This window comes from Nuphar pumila, chromosome 1 (genome assembly GCF_984573655.1).
Source record: "Nuphar pumila chromosome 1, dmNupPumi1.hap1.1, whole genome shotgun sequence".
Lineage (NCBI taxonomy): Eukaryota > Viridiplantae > Streptophyta > Magnoliopsida > Nymphaeales > Nymphaeaceae > Nuphar > Nuphar pumila.
Window position 1 is genome coordinate 170,339,573 of NC_143249.1, and position 24,552 is coordinate 170,364,124.

The following is a 24,552-nucleotide window of genomic DNA, read 5'->3' on the forward strand; positions in this document are numbered from 1 at the left end:
AAATAAAAACTAAAATAAAAGTGATTATTCTTAAATTTCATGATTTTTTAGTGTAAATTAAATTTTTAATAAAGTCTGAAAATTAGGCTGCCAATTTAGAGAAAACACATAGAAGTGAGTGAGAAGCGTGAGAAGAAACGCATAAAAAACATGAAAAGTAGAGTGAGAGAACATATAAGAAGAATAAATGAAGCATGTGAAAAGCATAAGAGAAGCGTGGCAGAATCGAGATTCCCATCAAGTTTCGAAAGCGAGTTTCCGAGAAGCGGGCTTTTCACTTATCTAAGAAGCTTCAGGTAACTCTGGTATATATATATAAAGGACACATTAATCTTAACACTCCCACTCAAACTTACAGTATCTCACGATAAAAGTTTGCAAATACAAAGAAAGAACCCATGACATAAAAGTTTGTCATTTGACTTCATCGGGTGCTTCCATTCATTGCTTCGTTAAAGTGTGCTTCTTTATCTTCAATCATATGCTCCATTATACAAAGGATCTTTAGAATTTTCAATATTATCGCTACTTGAGAACCTGTAAATAGAGCTAACGAAGCATTCCAACTATACACATATATATATCATAAACCAAAATAAGATTTCAAAATTAGCTATATATATATATTATGGAGAGAGGATGACCAAGCACATCAAAAATACAATATATATTTAATAAGAAAATTATTTTTTTTTCAAAAAATCTTATAATAGAAAGTAAAATTTTCGACATCAATTCTGAAAAAGTCATTAAATTTTCAAACACAATATTCATTGAGTCTCACCTCAATATAAAATTTTCAGAAATTATATTTCTTAATTTATAAGAGAACATAATTGCATATTATCAAAAGCAGAGATGCATGCATAAAATATCTCAAAGATAAACTCATAACATTCATGAAAACATGCATTATTCAAAGTTAATACACACATCTATCATGAAAAACACATTAATGCATAAAAGGCATGGAATATGGATTTTCAAACAACAATATCATGAATAAATAACTCAAAGGAGTTTGACCCACACAAAAAGTATTCATAAAGAAGGGTTTTTCAAAACAAGTAGCCATGTTAAATGCACAACGGAAATAATAGGGAACTTCGAAAATCTCACGTACAAAACTTAACAAGAGATATTTTGTAATAATGACAAGTATTGTCTCAAACCGATCATAACAATTTAAATCTCAACAATAGAAATACACTCAAAATATAGCATCCTATGCAACTAAGGCATATCATGATGTAAATCACGTAACACAACCAATCATGAAACAAATGCAATTAAAGCATATTCAATGAAAATATTTCAATAACCATTTCCCATACAAGGGCAAATGAGTAGTAAAACTTTAGAAATTTTATGGAGATATTTAAAAATCCCACATAACACAATGAATGATATTTGCAAATCTCAACAATAGTTCGACCACCACAAGCAATCACCTCACTAGATATCCAAACCTCAAAAATGTCACTAATGGGCAACAAGAACATAAAAAAAGTGTGAATAACCAACATCTCTTGCCTACATAAAATGACACTTAAAGCAAGTATCAATGACTAGAACAAGAGCATAATCACAATGCCACTAATGACAAAAAACACACACACAAAATGTGAATAACCAACATCTCTTGTCTACATAAAATGACACTTAAAAAAAGTGTATCAACGATTAAAACAAGAACATAATCACAATGTCACTAATGGGCTAAAAACACAAAAAAAAGTGTGAATAACTAATCAACATCTTATAAAGTGACACTTAAAACAAGTGTATTGGTGACTAAAACAAGAGCATAACCAATGGGTGCACATAACTCATCACAATTGAAAAACATCTATTGTCTATATAAAACAACACTTAAATATGAGGCGTAATAGGAGACAACACACGAGTTTAGAGAGCTTGTAATGAAAACAAACTAATATCATAAAAAAGAATAAAGATATCAATTTTAACAATCTTTTGAAACACCATGGTTTAAAAAATAGATAGCCATCACAGATAAACATAATTATGAGCATCCAACATAATAATAATGGCCAAATAAACAAATGAGTGATATAACAATCATAAAACCAGAAATCAAACAATCGTCAATTAAAGCAGAACTATAAACCGACAATCTAAACTGACAAAAAAACAAGGTGCACACAAATTACCCCAACAAACATCTCTGGTTTAAACAAAGCCAATATGGATCCAAAGGCCAACCAACTATCAATTAGATCTAAGACATGTGTCAATACAATATTCATAAACTTTGATAATTTCAAATTGACAGGATGATTTGAGGTGCACACATAACTTACCTCAACTGCTAACTTTATCCCAACAACAAGAATGCTAAAAGAAATGATGCATCATATAAAATTATATGATGAAAAAAACTAATGCTATGAGAAGACAATAAATACTCACGGAAATCAATTTCTAAATAAGTGAGTTCATATAAAAGAACCAATTTTAAAAGACAAAGTTTCAAATCAAATTAAAAAAAACTTAGAATGAATATAGTACAATAATGTGCACAACAAGATGTCAATTGATGCCAAGATGTCAATTGATATTTTTTCACAAAACAAGATTACATAAATAACAATGAAGAATTAGCATAGCCAATATAAGCAAGCTATATAGAGATTTTTCAAAGAACCATAGAGAAAACCAAGAGCATACATAAACACAACTAATCATGAATACTCACAATGAGCTAAAAAATTCATGTCTATACAATAATCTAATAACTTTAAAGCCACGTATCCTATATAAAAGCTTTTAAAGGATCACATAAGATATGCATAGGAAAATACACAAATAATCATAAAGATACTAACATACTCAAAAAAAATATTTTTAAATTATCATGCTTATGTAAGAACCAATAAAACAATAACTCATTTTAAGAGAATACTAATTTCAATTAATTTGATAACACGTCTAAAATACCAAACAACAAATTTGAAATGGCACATAATCATTAATGGCACATAAAAAACATGCATAGGTTTATGTGTACGACACACGAATATGTAGATATGCCGATAGAGCAATCTCATGAGATCTTACAAACCATCCATGTCATGACTAATGAATGCATACAAAAAAAATTCTTAAGTAGCACATCTCAATGAAAGCACCACATAAAATTTAAAGAACATGCTTTGACATGTGCATAAAGTCACCAATGATCATTACGATATTTTTCAAATATATATATATATATATAATTGAAATATATATATTGCAAGTAAACATTCTTATGCAAAAACATATGTCAAAAGACAATAATTTTCACAAATTTTTATTTTAATTAATTTGAAAACATATTCATTTTTAATAAATAGCCACAATATTTTAAATACATTTTTTAAATATATACCATAAAAATTTAAAGTAGATAATCCAAAGAAACATATCGGAATACGAGAATCTTGAGTCCAAACCGAACATCAATTCAAATATTTCTTTTGAAGCACAAACACAAACAAGATGCCAAGACCAAGATGCCTTGCTCTGATACCATGTAACGAAATAACACGAAACCCAAGACATTCCAAATTATAGTCCAAATGCCAATCAAAATGTATTTGAATACTAACAATATAAAAACTTGATACAAGTATGAATAAGTGATTTCATTCATAATGAATAATAAAATACATAAAAGAAATAAATACATAAGGGTCTCACTATAATACACTAAAACATACACAAAAAACCTAAAAGTACCCATCACTCTCACCTTACAAGACACACCCACCCCTATTTATAGAGAAGAAAGAGAGGAAGAATAGAGAAAGAGAGGAGAGAAAGAGTCCTCTCAAGTAAGAGGGAGGGACCTCCCAATGGCTAGAATTCTAGCCGTTGGGAGCAAGTCAACTTGTTTGACTTGGTCCCAATAATATATATTATATATATCTTTATATAATAAACATATTACAATATATATATATATACAATTAACAATATACATATATGCGTTTATATGTATATATATAAAAGGATAAATTAATCTTAACATGTGTGTGCGTGCGTTTGTGTGGGTGTTTGTGTGAGTGTGTGTGGTTTGGAGGAGGGTATTGGCTACACTTGACTGTACGATTCTCTGTGGCAAAATCTTATGATTGCAAGCTTTATATGTTCGATGTCTCTGAAGGGGATGCCCATTAAGTGACCTCTGCTCCTAGTCATGCATGTTCCTTCTCAACAGAAAAAATGCTTCATATGTTCAATGTGACCTCACAGTCCATTTGACGTGGTTTGACTAGGATTGACTAGTTTTGGTGTAGACAAATTTTTATTGGTGCATTTTGAGCTGTTGATTTTTGAAGCTCTAAAAACCTGTTTAAACTAAACAGTCAAATTATCCAAAGCATTTTTTTGACTGAACAAACTAATGTAGATCGTATCTATAAGGATTGATCCAAAAAAATCAAGAAAACTTGAAAAATGGATGGTTTCTAGTGGAAAGAAAGGTGTAGTTAGGTGCAACCAATATTTTCTTTATATGTGTGCATTTGCGTGGATTGCCTATTTTCTGGTAAATTGCTTTGGACTTGCTGAAACATGGTGTCTGCTCTTTCTCTGACTCACAAAAAAAGAAAAGAAAAAAATTGATATCTGACTATGAATTTGGGTGCAGTCTTACAAACAGGAAAGCAACACGTGCACGTGTTAGGATGATGCCAATAGGCACACCCAGAGTACCCTACAGAACTCCTGGTGAAGGTACATGGCAATGGGTTGACTTGTGGAACGCACTTGTAAGTAATAGCACACAGTTGAACATATCTTTGATGCTACATGTTGCAAGATAATTTAGACCTTTGGAAAATTTTACTTGCAGTACAGGGAGCGTGTCATCTTTATTGGGCAACATATTGATGAGGAGTTCAGTAATCAGATACTGGCTACGATGCTCTACCTAGATAGCTTGGAGTCTTCTGAAAAGCTGTACTTATATATCAATGGTCCTGGTGGTGATGTGAGTTTTTGTTTATGCTAAGCAGGTTCTTTTAAGATATCAAATTATGGACATATGTTCATCAATGATTTCTTTTCCTTTTTTTCTTCGGTGCTTTTGACAGTTAACCCCTAGCATGGCATTATATGATACCATACAGAGCTTGAAAAGTCCTGTTGGCACGAGGTGTGTTGGCTATGCTTATAATATGGCAGGGTTTCTTCTTGCAGCTGGAGAAAAGGTCCCACTATTATTTGAGAAATCCTTTATGCAAACTTTAGGAAATCAAATTTCGGAAACCACCTTGATTTTTGATCCTTGTCATGCTTCATTAAACAGGGTAGTCGCCTTGCCATGCCTCTATCAAGAATTGCATTGCAGTCTCCTGCTGGGGCTGCTCGTGGTCAGGTCTGAAGAAATTTTTATCTGCTGAGTTGGAGCCATTCATACTTTGTCTCAATAATTCCCTTAGCATCTACTGTGGTCTCTATTTTTTGTTTCAACAGGCCGATGACATTCGAAATGAAGCCAATGAGCTCCTTAGAATCAGGGACTATCTGTTTCAGGAACTAGCTGCAAAGACTGGCCAACCTGTGGAGAAAGTATGAGTTCTATTTCCCTGCAATTTTATAAAGTTATAGTATATATTTTTGCCTTCTGATGGAAAATTTATTTATCTTTTTTTATTTTTATCTTTTGTTTCAATATTTTTTTTCCGACTACTGCAAGTGTAACAACACTTTTCTTGGCACACCTTTATGCTACAAATTGCCTTTATGAATGGAAGATCATGTATTAGACTTTCTGATGGAAAATTCACTGAATTTGTCTTCGCTTTTGTTTTAACAGTCTATCTCTGAATTTTTTACAAAGTCAAATAGTATATACTATATCTCTTGATGGAGTTTATTTAATTTTTTTGTTCTCATATATACTTCCAGCTTGACACATTGGTTTGGAATTTCAATGTGGTCAGAGGAAAGTATTAAACTTTTGTTATATATATATATATAACTAGGATAGTAACTAGGTTAGTTTAGTTTGGTTCCTTTTTGTTTTTTAGTTGGGATGAGACTAGTCAACCCATAGAGTCGGGAGTCCAACGACTCTCCCTTTTGGAGCTCCAACTTTGTGTATAAATAGGGGGCAAAACCACCACAATATGTATGTTTCTTGCATGAGTCTTGATCAATAAAATATTATTTTTATTCCTTGTGTTTGTGTGTGAGCTCATATTATTTTTATTCCTTGTGTTTGTGTGTGAGCTCATTTTATGACTTGTGTATGTTCTTTTGGTGCTTTGGTGGAACTCTTTTGAGTGTCCACTTTGTTGTTTTGGTGAATATCTTCGAAGGACCTTGTTTCTTTACATGGTATCAGAGCTTTGAAATCAAATTATTTTTTGGTGTATTGGGAAGAGTGCTACTCAAGATTTGGAAGAGATAAAATCTTTTTTGAGAAATCCATTTAAGTGCTTGTGAGATTGTAGTGCCCTCTTGGTGGTGAAGTGTTCATGTGTTCGTGCTGTTCATTAGAGGCGCTTTCTTGGTAGTGAAGTGCTCATGTGTTCGTGCTCTTCATTGGAAAGACTCTTGATGGTGGAGTGCTCGCAATTCTTTTCTTATTATCTCCTTTTTTTTTTCCCTCTTAATCTTCTATTCTCTTTCTTAGCCCTTGTAAACATGGATGACAATGATAATGTCACCCTAAAACCCATCAAGCTCAATGACACAAACTTTGTAACATGGTCTTCAATCATGAAGCATTATATGGGGGAAAGGGTTGTGGAGTGGTGTGAGTTTTGGAAAATGATCTTTAAAATGATATTTTTAAATAAAATCAAGTGAAAGCCAGACACCAAAAATATAAAAACCGGCTCGTACGAGTGGTGGAGTCCGGGTCGATCTTAGAGAACGGAAAAATACTTCGTATTCAAGCACACAATCTAACTACGCTTTATTGTAAAAAAAATCAATTAATTGAATGAATAAGGGAAGAGAGTGCAACCCTCTGCAGAGGACTTTTAAACAAATGAATAACGACCTTATTACAAACCCAATTAAATGAACAAAGTAAAATAAACCCTAATCTAAAAATAAAAGAAAGGGTCTTCAATGCTTCGAATCCTTTGTTATTTGTGTCCCTTCTTTGCCTCTTTGTTCACTTTTGTATGGTTTGATAAATGACTTTCTGAGGGCTCTCTGAGGGGCTCTTTTGAGGGCCTAAAGGGACCTCAGAAGGTACTTCGAGGGCTCGAAAAGGGGCTCACCGCACGTCTGCACATTTTCCTTCAAAATAAAAACACAAAACACAACATAAAAGAGACAAAACTAAACAAAATCTAATATTTGATTTCCCAAAAAAATTCAACAAACAAGAATTGAAACAAGGTAAACAAACTAACTACACTGGAGGTCGAAATAGCAAAACAATCTAACAACCTTTAACAAATTATGAACTAATTTATGACAACTATTAACAACTTAACAATATTACAAGAATCAAGAATTTACTAACTACTTTAACATTAATAACTAACAACTTAAAACAAGAAAACCGTACACTATGGATTAAAATTGTAACGCCCCGAAATTTTAACCCAGCTTTATGTAGATTTTTTTTTATAACAGCGGAAAGAATAACCAATATAGGGTTAAGCATTTCAGAACATTACATTTGAGAGGAAACTCAACACAGATATTTCATTTCATTATGATATGAACATTTAAATTACCATAAACCCAAGAAATCACTAGAACAGTAAATCAACAATCTCAATCCAATGCCTCATCCCGCAACCGCTCATAAGTCTTAGTCATTTACCTGAAAATGGTAAAAATTATAGGAATTAGACTACCACGTATAAGTAGGAAAACTGTAACTTTTAACGCATGTATGTCATGAATCTAGCATGTGATGTGGGTGTCAAAGGTGAATCTCAACATATGTCTAAACAAGTAGGCAGTTTATGCAATAAAAACCAACATTCATATACACGAGTATGTGAACAGTTATACAACAACCATAACTGAGCAGGTAAAACATAGTGTGCAACATTAATAAGCAAGAGAGATGGTATGCAACAATAATATTCATAACGGAGTGTAACAATAAGTCAGTGAGATGTGTATTGCAACATTCAGAATCATTAACATGTATAACTCTCAGATAAGTGTTCAACTACCTCATATCTACACATTTCATAATTTTATATCGTCACAATTTCAGAATATAAAGCATGTTAAAGAACATAAACACATACTTCCAGTATTTTCACTCACTGTGATACCTAACTGCTCTAAAATTGTGTTTAAATTATCTTACCCGGCGGGTACACATGGGCACAGGTGACCATCTCAGAAGAGAATGTTCGGGGGTGTATTATTTAAGAGTATTTTATTAACCCGAACTTCTAACTGAGACTGAATCCCCAAGGGAGCGACTAATAGCCGAGAGAATCTCCCAAGGGCTCAACTCAAGACAGGATGCATCCCTAACTTTTGCAGAAGACATGAAACTACCACCTATGACACATAGGTAGTCCTAGTCTCCATCTCCGAGGACGGGAACCAACGAGCCGCTTCACGCTCGAAACACAACACAAGTCCTCGAAGTTTTGTACCACCTACCCTATCTAAGGTAAGCCTCAAAAACTTGTTTCATTGTTTAATTATTGTTCTGAAGTTCAGGGCATTCCCCCACTTCCTCCTACTACCTTAACAGTTGATCACAACCTTAGTCATTTTACCAAGGTTTATAAAACCGTCTCAATCCTTTGTAATATTGATTTCATAAACCCACTTAAAATGTTTTGGTGCCTTTAAACTAGTCAAGCACACAACATTTACAATTAAGTTTTCATCATTTGATTGCCATAGCACAAGCTAATAATCTAAGTACCCGCATCGGGTAACCCATTCATATTGCCCCTTTAGGCAAAGCACATTTCTATATGTCACTAAGTGCACCTTCATATATTTGAAACTACCATAACATTCTCATTCCTCAAACACAGATAACGTGCTGCATACGGGCAATTCACATCACACATTTTCTGACAAAAAACAGAGTAAGAATTTATAAGGAAGAAGCTTATTAGACTGCAACATTTTTTTTTCACACAATATCATGCATACAACTTGTATAAGATTATACATGATCACATGTATTCAAATTTGATATCAGTTGTTAAACCAACATTGAAACAAATTTGATATAGGCAGTAAAATGACAGTTATCTTGGATATCAGTCAACATAATAATATAGAAATCAGATTTGATGACAGAACTCTAGATATCGTATAATCAAATCTAATCACAGTCAACCAACTAACAGGAAAACATATTTGATACAATCCACGAAATTAACATATTACTCAAGTATTTGAACTGTCGACAGACCATCATATAAACCATAGGTTTACATTGTTTTTTTTTATGTTTGTGGCATTTGCCATATTTAAATCACCAAGTCAGATATGTATCCTCATTCAGGAGTTTTCCCTTGTCAACTACTTAGTGTGGTGTGTAAACTTCACGGACATATTGTGCATAATGAACCAGACTCAACCTGCTAACATAAGTCGGTTTATAATTTTCAGAATGAATAGACCCATTCGGCTAACAGAAATTCACCTAAAACATGGTATGTTTTACTAAATGAGTCAAACCCAGATTAGGCTAACAAGAGGTTACATAAACATGCTATGTACTATTTAATGAAACATACACAAAAGATCTACTAACAGGTGTTAAAATGAACATACATGATACCGATGCACAATAGGCTAACAACAGACTCATTTGGCTAACAGAGATTAACTTAACATAGTAGGTTTGGCTAAATGAAACATACATAGGTGGCTAATCCATAATTTAAGTAAACATGCTAATGTACTGTTAAAGGAAGCAGATACAAAATTTGATAACATGATTTAACATAGACATACTGCATTTCTCAGCGTAAATCGAACACGAATCTGCTAACATCAAGTATTCAACTGTAACCCCAACACAGGGCAATCAGACAGGTACATTTGATTCCAAGATTTCTGAACATCTGCCCCTAAGAGAAAAATCAAAATGCTCTCATTTGGAAGTTCGAGAAAAATACCAACTCATTAATCGAATACAATTGCAGGTCCACCGGAAATCCCCAATTTGCAAGGTCGATTGTGGTTTCTTTCCACAACACTAGAAATCCCCAATTTGCAAGATCGGTTGTGGTTTCTTCCCACAACACCAGAAATCCCCAAATTAGAAGATGGATTTGGGGTTTCTTAGATATCCAACATAGTATGCAAACCCAAGCCCCACCGATCAAGAAATACTTCCATGGTTCTTACGACTCGGATCTCGTAGCTACCGAAACCCTCAACTCATAGATTTGGGTTCTCTGGCAGCCAAGAATTGCGTCAGACACTCGATTCCCTTCCCGTGACAGACCCAATCACAGACCGATGTAACTCGATACCTACAGAAAAAGCACAGGATCCTACCTTTTTCCGACGACTAGAGGAGGTTGCTGCAGCGAGAGGAGGTTTTCTGGCGTCTGTTCCTTGCTTGCTGTGAGAAGGAGGTCGCCGACGACATTGGTTGCTGGCGACGACGACAGCAGGTGGTCGGGAAGCTTGCCGACGACGGTGCCCCTGTCAGCGTGCACGGAATTGAAATTAGAGGGGAGGTCACGAGCGACAGAGGGAAAAGATTCTTCAGAATGAAGGGAGCGAGACCCCTCTTTATCCCCTTTTAACGAGAGGTGACCGGCGGTTACGCCCCCTCTTGAGACTCTTGAGTTGCAAGAATCGTGCCCTAGGCACGATTCTTGAATCCCATTTTATTATAACGCAGCCGGGTCCGGGTCCAACCCCGCGACCTGCTACTCGGGATCCAAATCCCAATTTGGATTTGGGTTGATTATGAGAGTGGATCCAGGTTGAAATGGATGGTGGATCCACAAGTTGGATCTATTTGGGTCCAACCCCAATTACCCAAATCTTTTATTATATATATATATATTCTTTTGGATCCAGTAATGGATCTTGGACCCAAAATGCATAAAATTACTCAAAATTTTGGGTTATTACAAAAATGATCTAAACTAACTAAATGCCACAATAAAATAACTACTAACTAATTATTAACAAACCTTACAAAAGCTACTAACTATCAATAACGAAAGAAATACCCGTCTGTGCAAGAAATCAAGAATTACTAACCATGACACTATGACATCTAAATGAATAAATAAACTACATGACCAGAATGCAGACTAAAAAATCTGTTTATAAACCGACCTACATGCAATACTAGCCTACTTGACTCAAACACACCAGCTGGACAAACGTCAAGACCCTCTTATTCCTCTTTTTTTTCTTTTTCTTTTAAATGTTACTACACACGCAATGTCGCCCGAGTATGTGCTAGACCTGTGTGAGCTGAGTTTGGTTGCTCCGAATCTGAGTTCTCCCTGATGCACGGTTCAGCTTAACCATGTCACCTAGTTCCAATGGCTCGGTTTGGGTGTTCCGGTTCCAGCCGACTAGCGTGATTGTACTAGACACGATGGTTTGCTCAACGATCTGGATCAGATCTGATCAAGATTCGCTCTGCGTGTTTGCTAAAAAAAAACAACTAAACTAAAACATCAAAGAAAAAAAATGACTAACTAGATGTTATCTTAATATGAATCCTATTCGAATCTATATGCACTTAACGAACAATGAATCATGCTATGTATTATGCAATGCTAAAGCAGACTCGATGCATTTAACTAAATTGAATTCTAATTAAATATGAAAAAAATAAAGAAGCGAGGGAGAAGAGACTTACCGAACGGCTCGCCTCCGACAGACGGTTTGAGAAGAAGAGCGGCCTCTCCACGATATGCGTGGGTCACGCTGCACCCCTTGATAGAAGAAGAAGAAGACGTCGACGAGGAAACATGGTAGAGGAAAGAAAGAAAAAGAGGAAGAGAAGAAGAAGAAGAAGAAGAAGAAGAAGAAGAAGAAACCGACTGGGAAAAGAGAGAGAGGGAGAGAGAAAGAAAGGAGAACAAGAGGAGAGAAGAGACAGAGGGGGCGTGAATTTCAAGGTGGGAGACACCCCCCCTCCTTCTCTTAATCTCCTATTTAAATCCAAAAATTAGGTTAAAAACACGTTTTTCAAAAAGAGTCCAATGATTGTTCAAAAATTTCCAAAATAGTCTCTGCTTAGAAAACGTGTTTTTCTAAACTAAATATTCCTAAACAAACTAAAATTAGTTAATTAAAGCCTAACCTAACTAAACTACAATTAAGAAAACTCTAAACTAATAAAAACACTCAAAACGCAGGGCTGGACCAGAAAATGCGATGTTTTTCCAAAAATTCTATTTAAACCAAAACCTCAAAAACAATAATAAAGATGGGTTTTTAATGCACTTTTTACCATGGATCATGCATAAATAGAGATGAATGACATGCGAATATTATGCATGATCATGGAGATTAGTGGATGGGTCGGATTTGAAACCCAAACTAATTCTTATTAAGATAGAAGGAGAAAAAGTACCTCTTATGGAGGCGGAAGAGATCAAGGCTATGGTCACTTGTGAGAAAAAAATGGAAAGAATGAATAATGGGGCATACCGAGATTATGTATTGGCTCATTAGTAGTGTTGATATCAAGAAGTGCTCGATTCTAGCTAAATTTGAACATGCAAATAAAGCATGAGACTATCTTAAAGATATTGCTCACATTTGCAACTTGCAAGACAAAGTACGTACTATGACTCAAGGAGAAAAAGTATTAGAGAATACTTTAGTGAGCAAAGTACGAAGGATTACCTACATGGCACCATTGATCTTCCCTATGTTACTTCAAAATATCGATTGACAGACTTCTTCACAAAACCTCTCGTTGCTCCTAGATTTCACTTTCTCTTAGGCAAACTTTCGGTTATCAAACCGTAAGTTTGAGGGAGAGTTATATATATATATAACTAGGATAGTAACTAGGTTAGTTTAGTTAGGTTTCTTTTTGTTTTTTAGTTGGGATGCGACTAGTTAGAGTCGTTGGGTTGGACTCCCAACGACTCTCCCTTTTGGAGCTCCAACTTTGTGTAAAAATAAGGGGCACCCCCCCCATATGTATGTTTCTTTCATGAGTCTTTCAATAAAGTATTATTTTTATTCCATGTGTTTGCCCTTTTAGTGGGTATTTGTTTGTGAGCTCATTTTATGGATTGTGTATGTTCTTTTGGTGCTTTGGTGAAACTCTTTTGAGTGTCCACTTTGTTGTTTTGGTGAATATCTTCGGAAGACCTTGTTTCCTTACAACTTTCACTAAGCTAGTCTCTGAATAATTACAAATACTTAAGATCTCTTCATTATTAAAGTCCGTAACAACCAATCTTTATAAGAAACATTGTTTCTTTGCTGGCTTGCCATTGAGGTGGGGCAAACAATAATAATGTATAAAAGTTCAGTCTCCCTCCGGATGACTTGGCTGGAGAAGCTAAATAAGTGAAGAAGCTAATTGTGATTGTTTGAGGGAGGCATGTAAATAGTTGCCAATGCAAGAAGCAGCATGGGAATTGGGGGCGGGAAGTGACAACTGATAAATTTCAGTTTTAAGAGGATTTGAGGAGCGATAATGAAAAATGAATGTGAAGGGGGTTGGGGATGGTGAAGAATAATTTGGGAAGAAAAATTGGATTTGTGTGCAAATCGATGGTGAAAGTAATCATAATCCATAAGTTATATTAAGAAATCTTCAGATCACTTGAGGGAGGCATGTAAATAGTTGCCAATGCAAGAAGCAACATGGGAATTGGGGGCAGAAAGTGACAACTGATAAATTTAAGTTTTAAGAGGATTTGAGGAGCGATAATGAAAAATGAAATGGGAAGGGGTTGGGGAGGGTGAAGAATAATTTGGGAAGAAAAATAGGATTTGTGTGCAAAGTGATGGTGAAAGTAATCATAATCCATAAGTTATATTAAGAAATCTTCAGATCACTTGAGGGAGGCATGTAAATAGTTGCCAATGCAAGAAGCAGCATGGGAATTGGGGGCGGGAAGTGACAACTGATAAATTTAAGTTTTAAGAGGATTTGAGGAGCGATAATGAAAAATGAATGGGAAGGGGTTGGGGAGGGTGAAGAATAATTTGGGAAGAAAAATAGGATTTGTGTGCAAAGTGATGGTGAAAGTAATCATAATCCATAGGTTATATTAAGAAAATCTTCAGATCACTTGAGTGAAAGAATATAATGAAAACATACTTGCAACATCTAAAAATAGTAATTATATATGATTTATTTGATTTAAGAATGACCTTTGTGAACAATATTCTTACTTTGTACATCAAGGTACTAAAAATAACAAGAAAAAAGTTATGCAAAAATTAATGCATGTTCTATAAGGTTTGCTCACACATCTAAATAAGCATTATGACTATGTACTGTACTTTCTATGTTGAACAAATGTTAATAAATTTAAGAAGTTAATGCATGTTCTATAAGGTTTGTTCACACATCTAAATAAGCATTATGAGTATGTATTGTACTTTCTATGTTAAACAAATGTCAATAAATTTGAGAAACCATTGATTTGGGCATATCGATACCTCAATCTTATGAAATTCACATCTATAATATCATTAGCCAAGTTCCTGGCTGCTTCCTTCATTTAGGAAGCAGGCACTGCCTAGTTCAAAACACGATTTCCATGTAGCAGGCTTCCCACTGCACCTAAGTGCTTCCTTTGATGATGTATAGATGTTCCCATATATTGGTTCCGGCGAAGTTTAACTGGGTAGTCAAGTGATGCACTTATGTATCTGTTTAACTGGAATATGAAAATGGAAGTTAGATGAATGGAACCAATGCACCTGTTGTGGTATGGCTCATTATCTGCATAGTGGTTGTTGGTTATGTTTCTCTTCAAGAGAAAAGACCTTGCTTTTCTATCATGGTGCAGCCCAATCTCTGTTATGTCATGGAGGTGGCCAAAGTTTTGAGGCAAATAGAGGCAGCAATGGTTAAGGAGAAATAGATGCAGGTCCCATGTGACAGGACCATGATACAAGCTGAAGCAGATCAGATCATGCTGAACATGAGCGTTTTTGCTCATGCCAACATCGTGGCCGTCCGATTTGTATTTTGAAAAGCTAAAAAGTCAACAAAACTACGTGGCATTCATCCAAAATGCAAACAGACGGCCACGATGTTAGCATCAGCAAAAACGCTCATGTTCAGCATGACCTGATCTGATTCCGATACAAGCACGTTGGGGCCATGGCATGCTGTGCTGGATGGTAAAGAATGGTGCAAGACACATGGTTTTGCAGCCTGATGTTGCAAAATGCTATGTGGTATCTGATTGATTCGGAAAATGGTTAGATGGGCCTTACAAGAACTAGTCAAGCAACAATGGGATTCACATTGAGGAAGTAATATTACCTGTTAATCATGTTGTTGATGTGGTTTCTGAGTTTTTCTCAGGCTCAGGCATTAGAGGACTTGGTTTTGTATTGAGTCAAATTTTTGGTATCTGCTATTGCTGGAGTGCATGATTGAGTTTAAGAGAAGGAATGAGATTGAGGACCGTTTTTGTAGATGAAACTGAATTTAGCAACCATGTAGATGTGAATGAGAGAAACCTTCATTGGTAGTATTAGTTCATGGGTTGTTGCAGGATTGGCCTTTCACTCTTTTCTTCTGAAAAGAGATCCACTGATCATCTTGTGTAAATGCCTCTATGCTTGAGTCTATTGCCTTATGCAGTAGGGAATTCACTCAATTGTTTCACTTTACTGTTGTTGTTTTGCTGCCAAGACTGGTGGTTTCCACATGCACAAGTAACTTGGTTTCACCGTTCACATAGTCGTCACTTATATTAAATACTAAATCACTACATTGAACAATAGATCATAAATAATAAAAATAAGTGACCTTTCAGCATCAGATGTTCAGGGATTTGACGTCTATTGTATCAGGTACCTTACACAATATTTTTCAGTTGTGACTGCAAAACCTGCAGCCCTATCATGAACTGTTGGATATATTCTTTATTTTTTACCACTTGACTAATCTGTTTGTCTCCATGTTACCTATGTTAGAATTTGAACTCTTCTATATCCACACTTGTATTTGGATGATGCAGATACACAAGGATCTTAGTCGAATGAAGCGATTCAATGCTCAAGAGGCTCTGGAATATGGGCTGATTGATCGTATAATCAGGCCATCTCGTGCCAAGGCTGATCCTCCACTCAGGCAACCAGCAGGAGGCCTTGGTTAAACGCCTGTCATGCAGTGACTGCATTTGTAAAATTGGTGATCAAAATGATCTCAGCATGCATGGATGTTTTTTTTTTCCTATACAAATGATAGAAACATTAACAGCTTTGACTTTTAGCCAGTTTCCTGTTTCATTATTAGATAGATACACGTCCTAATTTTCATCATTGGTAGTTCTGGTGGAAACAGTAATGCCAACGGGGGCCAAGGCAGTACTAAAAAATCTGCTTCATTCCAGCCTAGATGAGTAAGCCATGGAATGGCCTGCAGGCTGCTCACCTAAATAGAAAGAAAAGACTGCCGGACACACTGACCCAGCCCAGACCCAGTTGATTTTTGAGTAGGCTTTAATGGCACATCACTTCAATGGGCCAGACCTGAGCTCAATCTGGGTTGGGCTGTGGCTCAAAAACTGGGCCAAAAGGACCCGGTCACAGTGGTCCATGGGCAGCCCGGTGTGCTGGCTAGTCCTATTAGACATCTGAGGGAAGCAAATTAGGTGATGGCAGTGAAGTATATAACCAAATGGAAATGTTTTTTTCTGCTATATAATATAAGGTTCCTTCTTAAACAATGGGCATGAGGAGAAGAGGAAGTAAATAAGCTAGTATTTTGGAGAGATCAACATGGCCCAGGGCTGTAAACATAAAGTCTTTTTTATATAATTTTTTTGAATAATAATTAGTAATTAGGGTTAATACTTAATTACAAATAAACAAAGTAGGATATCAATATTCCATACATGTAACTCTAAATTGAAGCCAAACATACCAAAATATAAAAATTATGACACTAATAGGTGGTAATTGAGGATGCCCTTGACCTAGACATGTTCATCTTATTTATAGAAACTAAATCATGATATCTTGTTATCTGCTTCAAGACTTACATATCAGCAGAACATTTTTGTAACAGAATGTTTCCATTAGCATGGAAAATACCTGAACTGGACTGGCAGCCATTAATAAACCTGCAACACCTCCTCCTACAATCCGTCCATCTGGACTTGCCAAAGAAACACTCAGACCTCCAGATCGGCTCCTAGGTCCACCGTTCTCTGTCAGCATGAATGACCCAGACAAGGAAAGTATTTCAAAGCGCCCCTGGCAAAAAGAAAAAAAAAGAATCCACATCCTTACAGATGAAGCAACAAAAATGAAATCCCCATAGAACCAGGAATTCCAGGAGAATAATAAAGCCACATTATACGCATGAAATATGAACTAAGATGTCTAATATTTCTGGAGGCATAACATTACATAATGGATGCATTTATGCTTAAGCTTAGTAATGAAAACTTAATGATAACAATTTTCGCAGTCAAACATATCGCTGAAGAAATGTTAACATGGGTTCATGCATGAAGTTCCAAAAAGAAAAGTTTGGTGATAAATGCCTGTTGTCAGGAAAAAAACAAGTTCTCACACAAGTTCTTAATGCATGAATGAATGCTATAGGCAATTGAAACCAACACTGGATAGTTCTGTTATTCTAATTTATCTATCAGATTGCATTCTTCAGATGTAACAATCAGAAAAACTGCATACTTAAGATGAGAATTATCTGACTACTGGAAAAATCTAGTATATATCATCCTTCATAATATGAATGAGGTAACAGATCATGTCTAAATTGATGCTTGTGTAGGCATCTCCAAATGTATTGCCATGGAAAATGAATAACTAGATAACAAATAAAAGAAAGAATGAAAATATCAATTGCAAAACTGAAATGAACTGCAGAGGGGCGGACCTAAATAAAAATCATTTCCAATTTCTTGACAAAATTTCATAGCCCAAAGTTGAAATGGATTCTTACAACGAATTGTTTCGTATTTACAGACACCAGATCTTATCTTTGATCGATAAACACATTTTAAACATTTTTCAGCTCAAAAAATGGAACACAAAATTCAAATAATGAAATAATCTAAGTGGCTGCTGCATCACTCTTCACAGGGTGATACACCATGTTTTAGCAAGAACAGATGCCAACTTATAATGAAGCATTATTTGTAACAAGGAATGACCATACCGCGTAAGTCAAGGTCCCACCAGAGGAATCTGGTTGGCGAAGAGTGACATTAGAAATGGCACCATTGGCAGAAAGAACACATATAGCCCAGGGCCCTTTTTGCGAAAAAGACATTATCTTCATTGTTATATCCTATGATGGTAAAAATGTTAGCACCAAGCAAGTATGAATCAGTGAAATATCTGGAGGTGTAAGAATATAAATCTGAAGTTATTCAGACAGCTGCCTGCAGTGTTTCACAAACTCTATACCACAATCAAGAAAAAGAAAAAGACATTGCAGTGACACATTAGCTGTAAGTCGCAAAATCTGGTGAAACAAGGAATAAATCTGAGTTAAGTTAAGCATCAAATTGAAATGATGATACACAAATCAATTAACATAATCCTCAAAAAAATCATATTATAGAATCCACTAACTTTTGTTTTACCCAAGGTACCCATACATAAGTCCACACAGGTCAGGTTGGAGCTGGGCTCAGACCCGATAACCAGAGAGAGAGAGAGAGAGAGAGAGAGAGATGTCCACTATGCCACTGCTGATATATATATATATATATATATATATATATATATATATATATATATATATATATATATATATATATAGCGCGCGCGCACACACACACACACATTTACAAAATTGTGGACCATTGATTTTTAAGTCATTAAAAAACCTACTCACTTGCTGTAATTAGATGATCCAAGAGCCAATTCCTACAAAACCAATCATGTAGATCATATCCGTAAGGTTGATTTCACAAAAAAAGAAAGAAAAAACTGCCCCGTCCATTCCTAGGTCATACCTAACCTAAGGTATATAACTATATATTACCTACACCCTACTATACATCTTGCCAGGTGTCAAACGTATTATCTTAGTAAATGATTAACTACCACAAACAGGTAATCATAACCAAGGTTGGACTTAGGTGATCTTCCCAGAACGTCCATAAGGGTAATCTTCTAGAGTTTGTCAGACATTGACAAAAATTTGTGAAGACTTAACATTTGTTAGAAGGTTTCAAAGTGTTACACAAGAAGCATCCCTTCATGGACTGAGCAACATCTTATTGCATCTTAGGTCAGTACATATACCTCTCCATATTAAGAAAATCTTGTTAACTCCAAAATGTCTTGCAGTCTTGGAAATATGGCCTTCACTAATCCATTGCAGCATGAACAATTACACACCTCGATATAGTAGACCATCCTTCAATGTGAATTTATACCTTTGTTCCTTTTCAGCTTTTCAATCATTTTATTGAAATCAGGATCTTCATCATATAATACTGCATATTTTGGGCGGTACAGAGAATAAATTTTCATAGTAAGCTGTAAATTATTGGTACCTAGGGTCTAAACAACATATCTTCCCTCTTGCTGTTCATGACCTTTTTAACATGATCATCAGTGCAGATAGGACATCCACTTCATATGACCAACCTGCTGCAGTTTATTTCAGTTTGGAAAAACTGTAAGAGTTTATGTTCTATGCATAATACCACCTCTTTATATAACAAGTAGAAATATCAGTGCTTCACAACCAAATGAAGTGTGTATAACTCATTGTTATAATTACAGGTCTGATATTTGAGTTGTCCTTAAACAATTATGATCGATAGGCTACCAGTTCTTCATCCTGCAATAATATTCTGCTAATGTCAGTGAAACATTCACAAAAAAATGTGCCCAAAAACTAGGCAAAGAGCTCCAAGATAACATCAATCGGCTGTAAAACGAATTTGCAGAAGGAAACACTATCAGTAATTTTGTACGTATGAAACCACTATGAGTTATATATTTATGTATGTCATAGGTATGTATGTTAACACATGTATATTTATTGCAAACATACTATATTCGATTTTGTCATATATATTCAAAGCAACGCAACAACCAATGCTAGACGCATCGTCACTCCTTATTTCATGGTATATCGATTCTCTTATATGTTTATTTTCTTTTTTGATTTACTCTTGTTGCTTCATGTTTTAATAGAGTTTTGTTCGTTGATTGCCATACTCAATTGGATTTCAAGATGGACTACCATACTAGGGTAACGATGATCACTGCAGAGACTTTTGGTAAGTGAAAAGGCAAGTGAAGAAACCTCTTGTCCAAGGTTTAGGCATAACAATCCTAACACAATTTATACTATCGATTTGTAAGATATTGTATCGATTTGCAAATATTAATTCCTACACTCTGGCAAACTGCTCAGCATTGGGTCTTATACATGATGGATTTACAAAAAAAACAAATACGGTGCTACAATTCATTGGACTTTCACACTAGTGTACAATGTGACATTTTGCATTTGGTAAGTTTTCATTTATAAGGGTATTGTATCATGTACGGTGGCCTAGAATTTACTTGCTTCTTTATTAACCATAGGTGGGATTCGTCAAAGATGTTTTGGGTGTCGACATTGGCGAGTGGAGGTTTCGCTCAGCACACAATGCTCCTTTACAAAATAATGGCATCGATTATGGCGTATTTGTAATGAAGTATATTTAAGCAATATATAATGGACGAGAACTTGATTTTGACGATATATGCTCTACACTTAAACATGTTTTATTATCCTCTATTATTGGATACTCAATTTATATATTGGTGTCACATTACTTTTTTGTTGCAGGATGATATACTTGGATTCTATAGAGAACTATGCAAAAGATTGATAGAGTTTTTAATTGCGGAAGAGAAAAAAAATCAGCCGGCAAGAATACCTCGAAGGCAACGAATGACGCGACCCCTCTCAGGAGTAATATGATGTACATCGACTTCTAATAGATTTTGTAGACTGTACAACCAAATTTTGTATACAAATTTTGTAAGACTGTGTACACAAATTAATATAAATCTCTCTGGGTTAAAATAAATAAAATTTCGATTTTACTAAACACGCTAATAAGTTGGACTGTTATTTGTAGCAAAGGCAAATCGTTGTTATGTTTGTCCTTCATAAATGAAAATCATAAAAACAATTAACGTTGTGTATAGTGGTAACGAGCTTTTTTATGTAACGTGACATTCTATAAGTGTATAAATCTATTTTAATAAGTGTAGCACACAAATGCCACTGAATAAATCATTGTAATGATCGGCCTTCGTAAATAAAAAATTGAATAAGCGTTTACCGCTGTGTACTATGAAAATGCCACTGATTTGCTTTTACGAGTTGTGTTCCTATCGCGATTTACACAATGATTGATAAATGGCTGAAACGATTTGCACAAACATTGATAAACAGCTGAAACGATTTGCACAAACATTGATTATGCACTTTTATCGCGATTTGTACTCATGCACATTGCGATTTTCATCCAGTTGTGGGCGACATAGACGCCATTGTGTAAATCGTGATAGGACACTAGATGGTATAACGATTTATATACCAAATAAATCACCATATAGGCGATTTACTAATAGTTTAAAAATTATGCTACAACGATTTAACAACGATCATGCACAGATAGTAAATGTAACAACTTTTTGCTTTTAAGATAGTTTATTTACAGGATAACTTTTTGCACAATGATTCAACCACAATATATATTACAATTTGTATATGTGAAGGCTAGATGAGACAATGATTTTCACTAATTGTATAAGCACTGAGCAACGGCGATTTACCTACAATATCAAAATTACAGCTCTGTAGGCTAGATGAGACAACGATTTATACATATGAATGATACATATTACAACGATTTATACATGTGAAAGATATATTATTAAACAGAATTCACATGTCATTCTCGTGTTCCATAGCTTTTTGGATGAAGCCATTTTCATGAACGGTGATCCACAAAAATACTAACAATTCTCTTTTTGTGGCTCACGATTTATGAAAATGGCTTCATCCAAAAACTCTTTCTTAATAAGACCATCCAGTGTATAAGCATATTCACCTCCTGTTTTGTTAAATTCTTAACAAATTTGACAATATAGAAATTGGGTCATGCAAAAAGGCATAACAACTAACTTTATGGTAAGACTTAAACAGAATTTACACGTGATTCCTGTGTTCTATAGCTCACTTTTGAATTGATCTGAGTCTGTCATAAAACAAAACAATATAAGACACTACATTATTTCACAAAAATGCAAACATCCTCCCAACATTGATTACATACCAAAAGACTTGTAAAACTAAAGTTATCATTCCGAAAAAACTGGTCGGGAGGATTGAAGGTTTCAACGTTGTAGTGCACGTCTGTAGGGTATTGCTGCATGTTGAAAATTATACAAGTTAGATAATGATAAGCTGCACGTAATGCAATTTACATGAGAAACAATATAATGTATTACATACCTGTTAATGTGAAGGGTTTGGTTCCTTTTGCTTAGAGGTTGGTAGTTTCTTTGACCTTTTCTTGCCAACCAATCTTACTGCACCCTTTGTCCTCCGACAACTGCGATCAGAGACAGATTTCCTTTTGATACCCTTCGCTAGGTGAATATTTCCATCATAATCTACAACATTGACTCCTGACTTGTTGAAGATGATGTTTATGCTTCGGCGCAACTTCTCATGTGGGTCAAAAGAAGCATGATTTTCACTTCCACTATTCACTCTCATGTTGTTAGACTGGCCTTCATGAGCTGCAACAGACTGATGGTGAATTAACTGTACATTTTCAAGTAACTCTCTTGACAATTTTCTCATGCATACATAGGCTTCTTCACTTTTCGATGCAAAATCTGCAACATGCATAACACTACAAGAAAATTGCCAATTAGCGATCGATATTTGCGACAGATTTTTTCTATCGCAACGTTGCAGCGGATTAACGAGAGAAACTAATCGGTCGCTAAGAGTTATAATATTTACAAAACTAGCGACGGAAAAACTTTCGTCACTACCTCCATCGCTAGTTAGCGACAATAAGTTTTTATCGCAACACACACAACGGTTAGTGATGGAAGTTTTTTTGTCGCTACGTAGCGATGATGTTAGCAACAAAAATATTCTGTCGCTAACTGGTCATCTAAATTTACATAGGATTTGCGACGGAATTAGGTCGTCGCCAAATCCGTCGCTAATTTTCTCATAAATCCCTAATTTGAGCCCTTTTTTCTCTTTACTGTTTCGTCTCTCCCGTCTGCCCGACACACTCCTCCGCTGCCCGACGCACTCCGTCGCCGTCCGATGCACTCCCTGGCCTGCTGCTTGCCGCTCCCTGGTCCGCCGCTCGCCGCCCAACGTCTCCCAGGTAAATCCCTCTTTATTTTTTTTCTGGTAGGGGGGGGGTGCCTGCCCCTTTTAATTTTTTCGGTAGGGGTCACCCCCTGCCTCGTTTGTTTTTTCTGGCAGAGGGGCGACCCCCTACCGTGTTTTGTTTTTTCCGGCAGGGGGGCGACCCCCTACCGCATTTTGTTTTTTTCGGCAGGGGGGCGACCCCCCTGCCTCGTTGTTTTATTCGGGCAGGGGGCGCCCCCCTACTTTTCCGACAGGGGGTCGCCCCCCCTACCTCGTTTGTTTTTTTCAGCAGCGGGGTGACCCCCTTGCCTCGTTGTTTTATTCAAGAAGGGGGTCGCCCCCCTGCCACTTTTTTTTCTCGGCAGGGGGGAGACCCATGCCTCATTTTTTTCTGGCAGGGGGTCGCCCCCCTGCCTCATTTTTTTATTCGGGCAGGGGGTCGCCCCCATGCCTCTTTTTTTTCTGGCATGGGGGGCGAGCCCTACCTCGTTTGTTTTTTCCGGCAGGGGGTCGCCCCCGTGCCTCTTTTTTTTCTGGCAGGGGGGGCGACCCCTGCCTTATTTGTTTTTTCTGGCAGGGGGTCACCCCCGTGCCTCTTTTTTTTTCTAGCAGGGTGGGCAACCTCTGCCTCGTTTGTTTTTTCCGGCAGGGGGTCGCCTCTCTGCCTCATTTTTTTTATTCGAGCATGGGGTCGCTCCCCTGTTTTTTCGACAGGGGGGAGGGGGGCGACCCTGCCTCATTTTTTTTTCCAGCAGGGGGTCGCCCCTCCTGGCTCATTTTTTTTTTTGACAGGGGGGCGACGGGCCGGGTGGCGCCCAACGATCGCCGGGTTTCTGAACCATGGCATCACTCTGTGCCTGCCGCTCTGAGGGACGATCACTGCCTCCGGAGACCTCGTTCTGCTGTCGTTCATCGCTCGCCTACTGACTGGTCGACCGAACTCGAGGGCGATCGAGCTGAACGAAGAGGTGGTCGACGCCCGGGATGCGTTCCGTCGCGCCAAAATCCCGTCTGACTTTGATATTTATTCTAATTTTTTTCCTTTC

The 24,552-nt window shown here is 36.3% G+C and overlaps 1 protein-coding gene across 1 annotated transcript in view; it reads left to right on the plus strand.

Annotated features, from left to right (window-relative positions):
* LOC149851254 (ATP-dependent Clp protease proteolytic subunit-related protein 2, chloroplastic-like) overlaps positions 1–16,382 on the plus strand; it is a 31,635-nt gene extending 15,253 nt beyond the window's left edge. Inside the window, exons 4-9 of the mRNA XM_089999515.1 lie at positions 4,658–4,778; positions 4,862–4,999; positions 5,103–5,219; positions 5,318–5,386; positions 5,485–5,580; positions 16,125–16,382. Of these exons, the coding sequence (XP_089855641.1) occupies positions 4,658–4,778; positions 4,862–4,999; positions 5,103–5,219; positions 5,318–5,386; positions 5,485–5,580; positions 16,125–16,262 (679 nt within the window). The 3' untranslated portion in view covers positions 16,263–16,382. The remainder of the gene's footprint in view (positions 1–4,657; positions 4,779–4,861; positions 5,000–5,102; positions 5,220–5,317; positions 5,387–5,484; positions 5,581–16,124) is intronic.
* Positions 16,383–24,552: the final 8,170 nt, after the last annotated feature.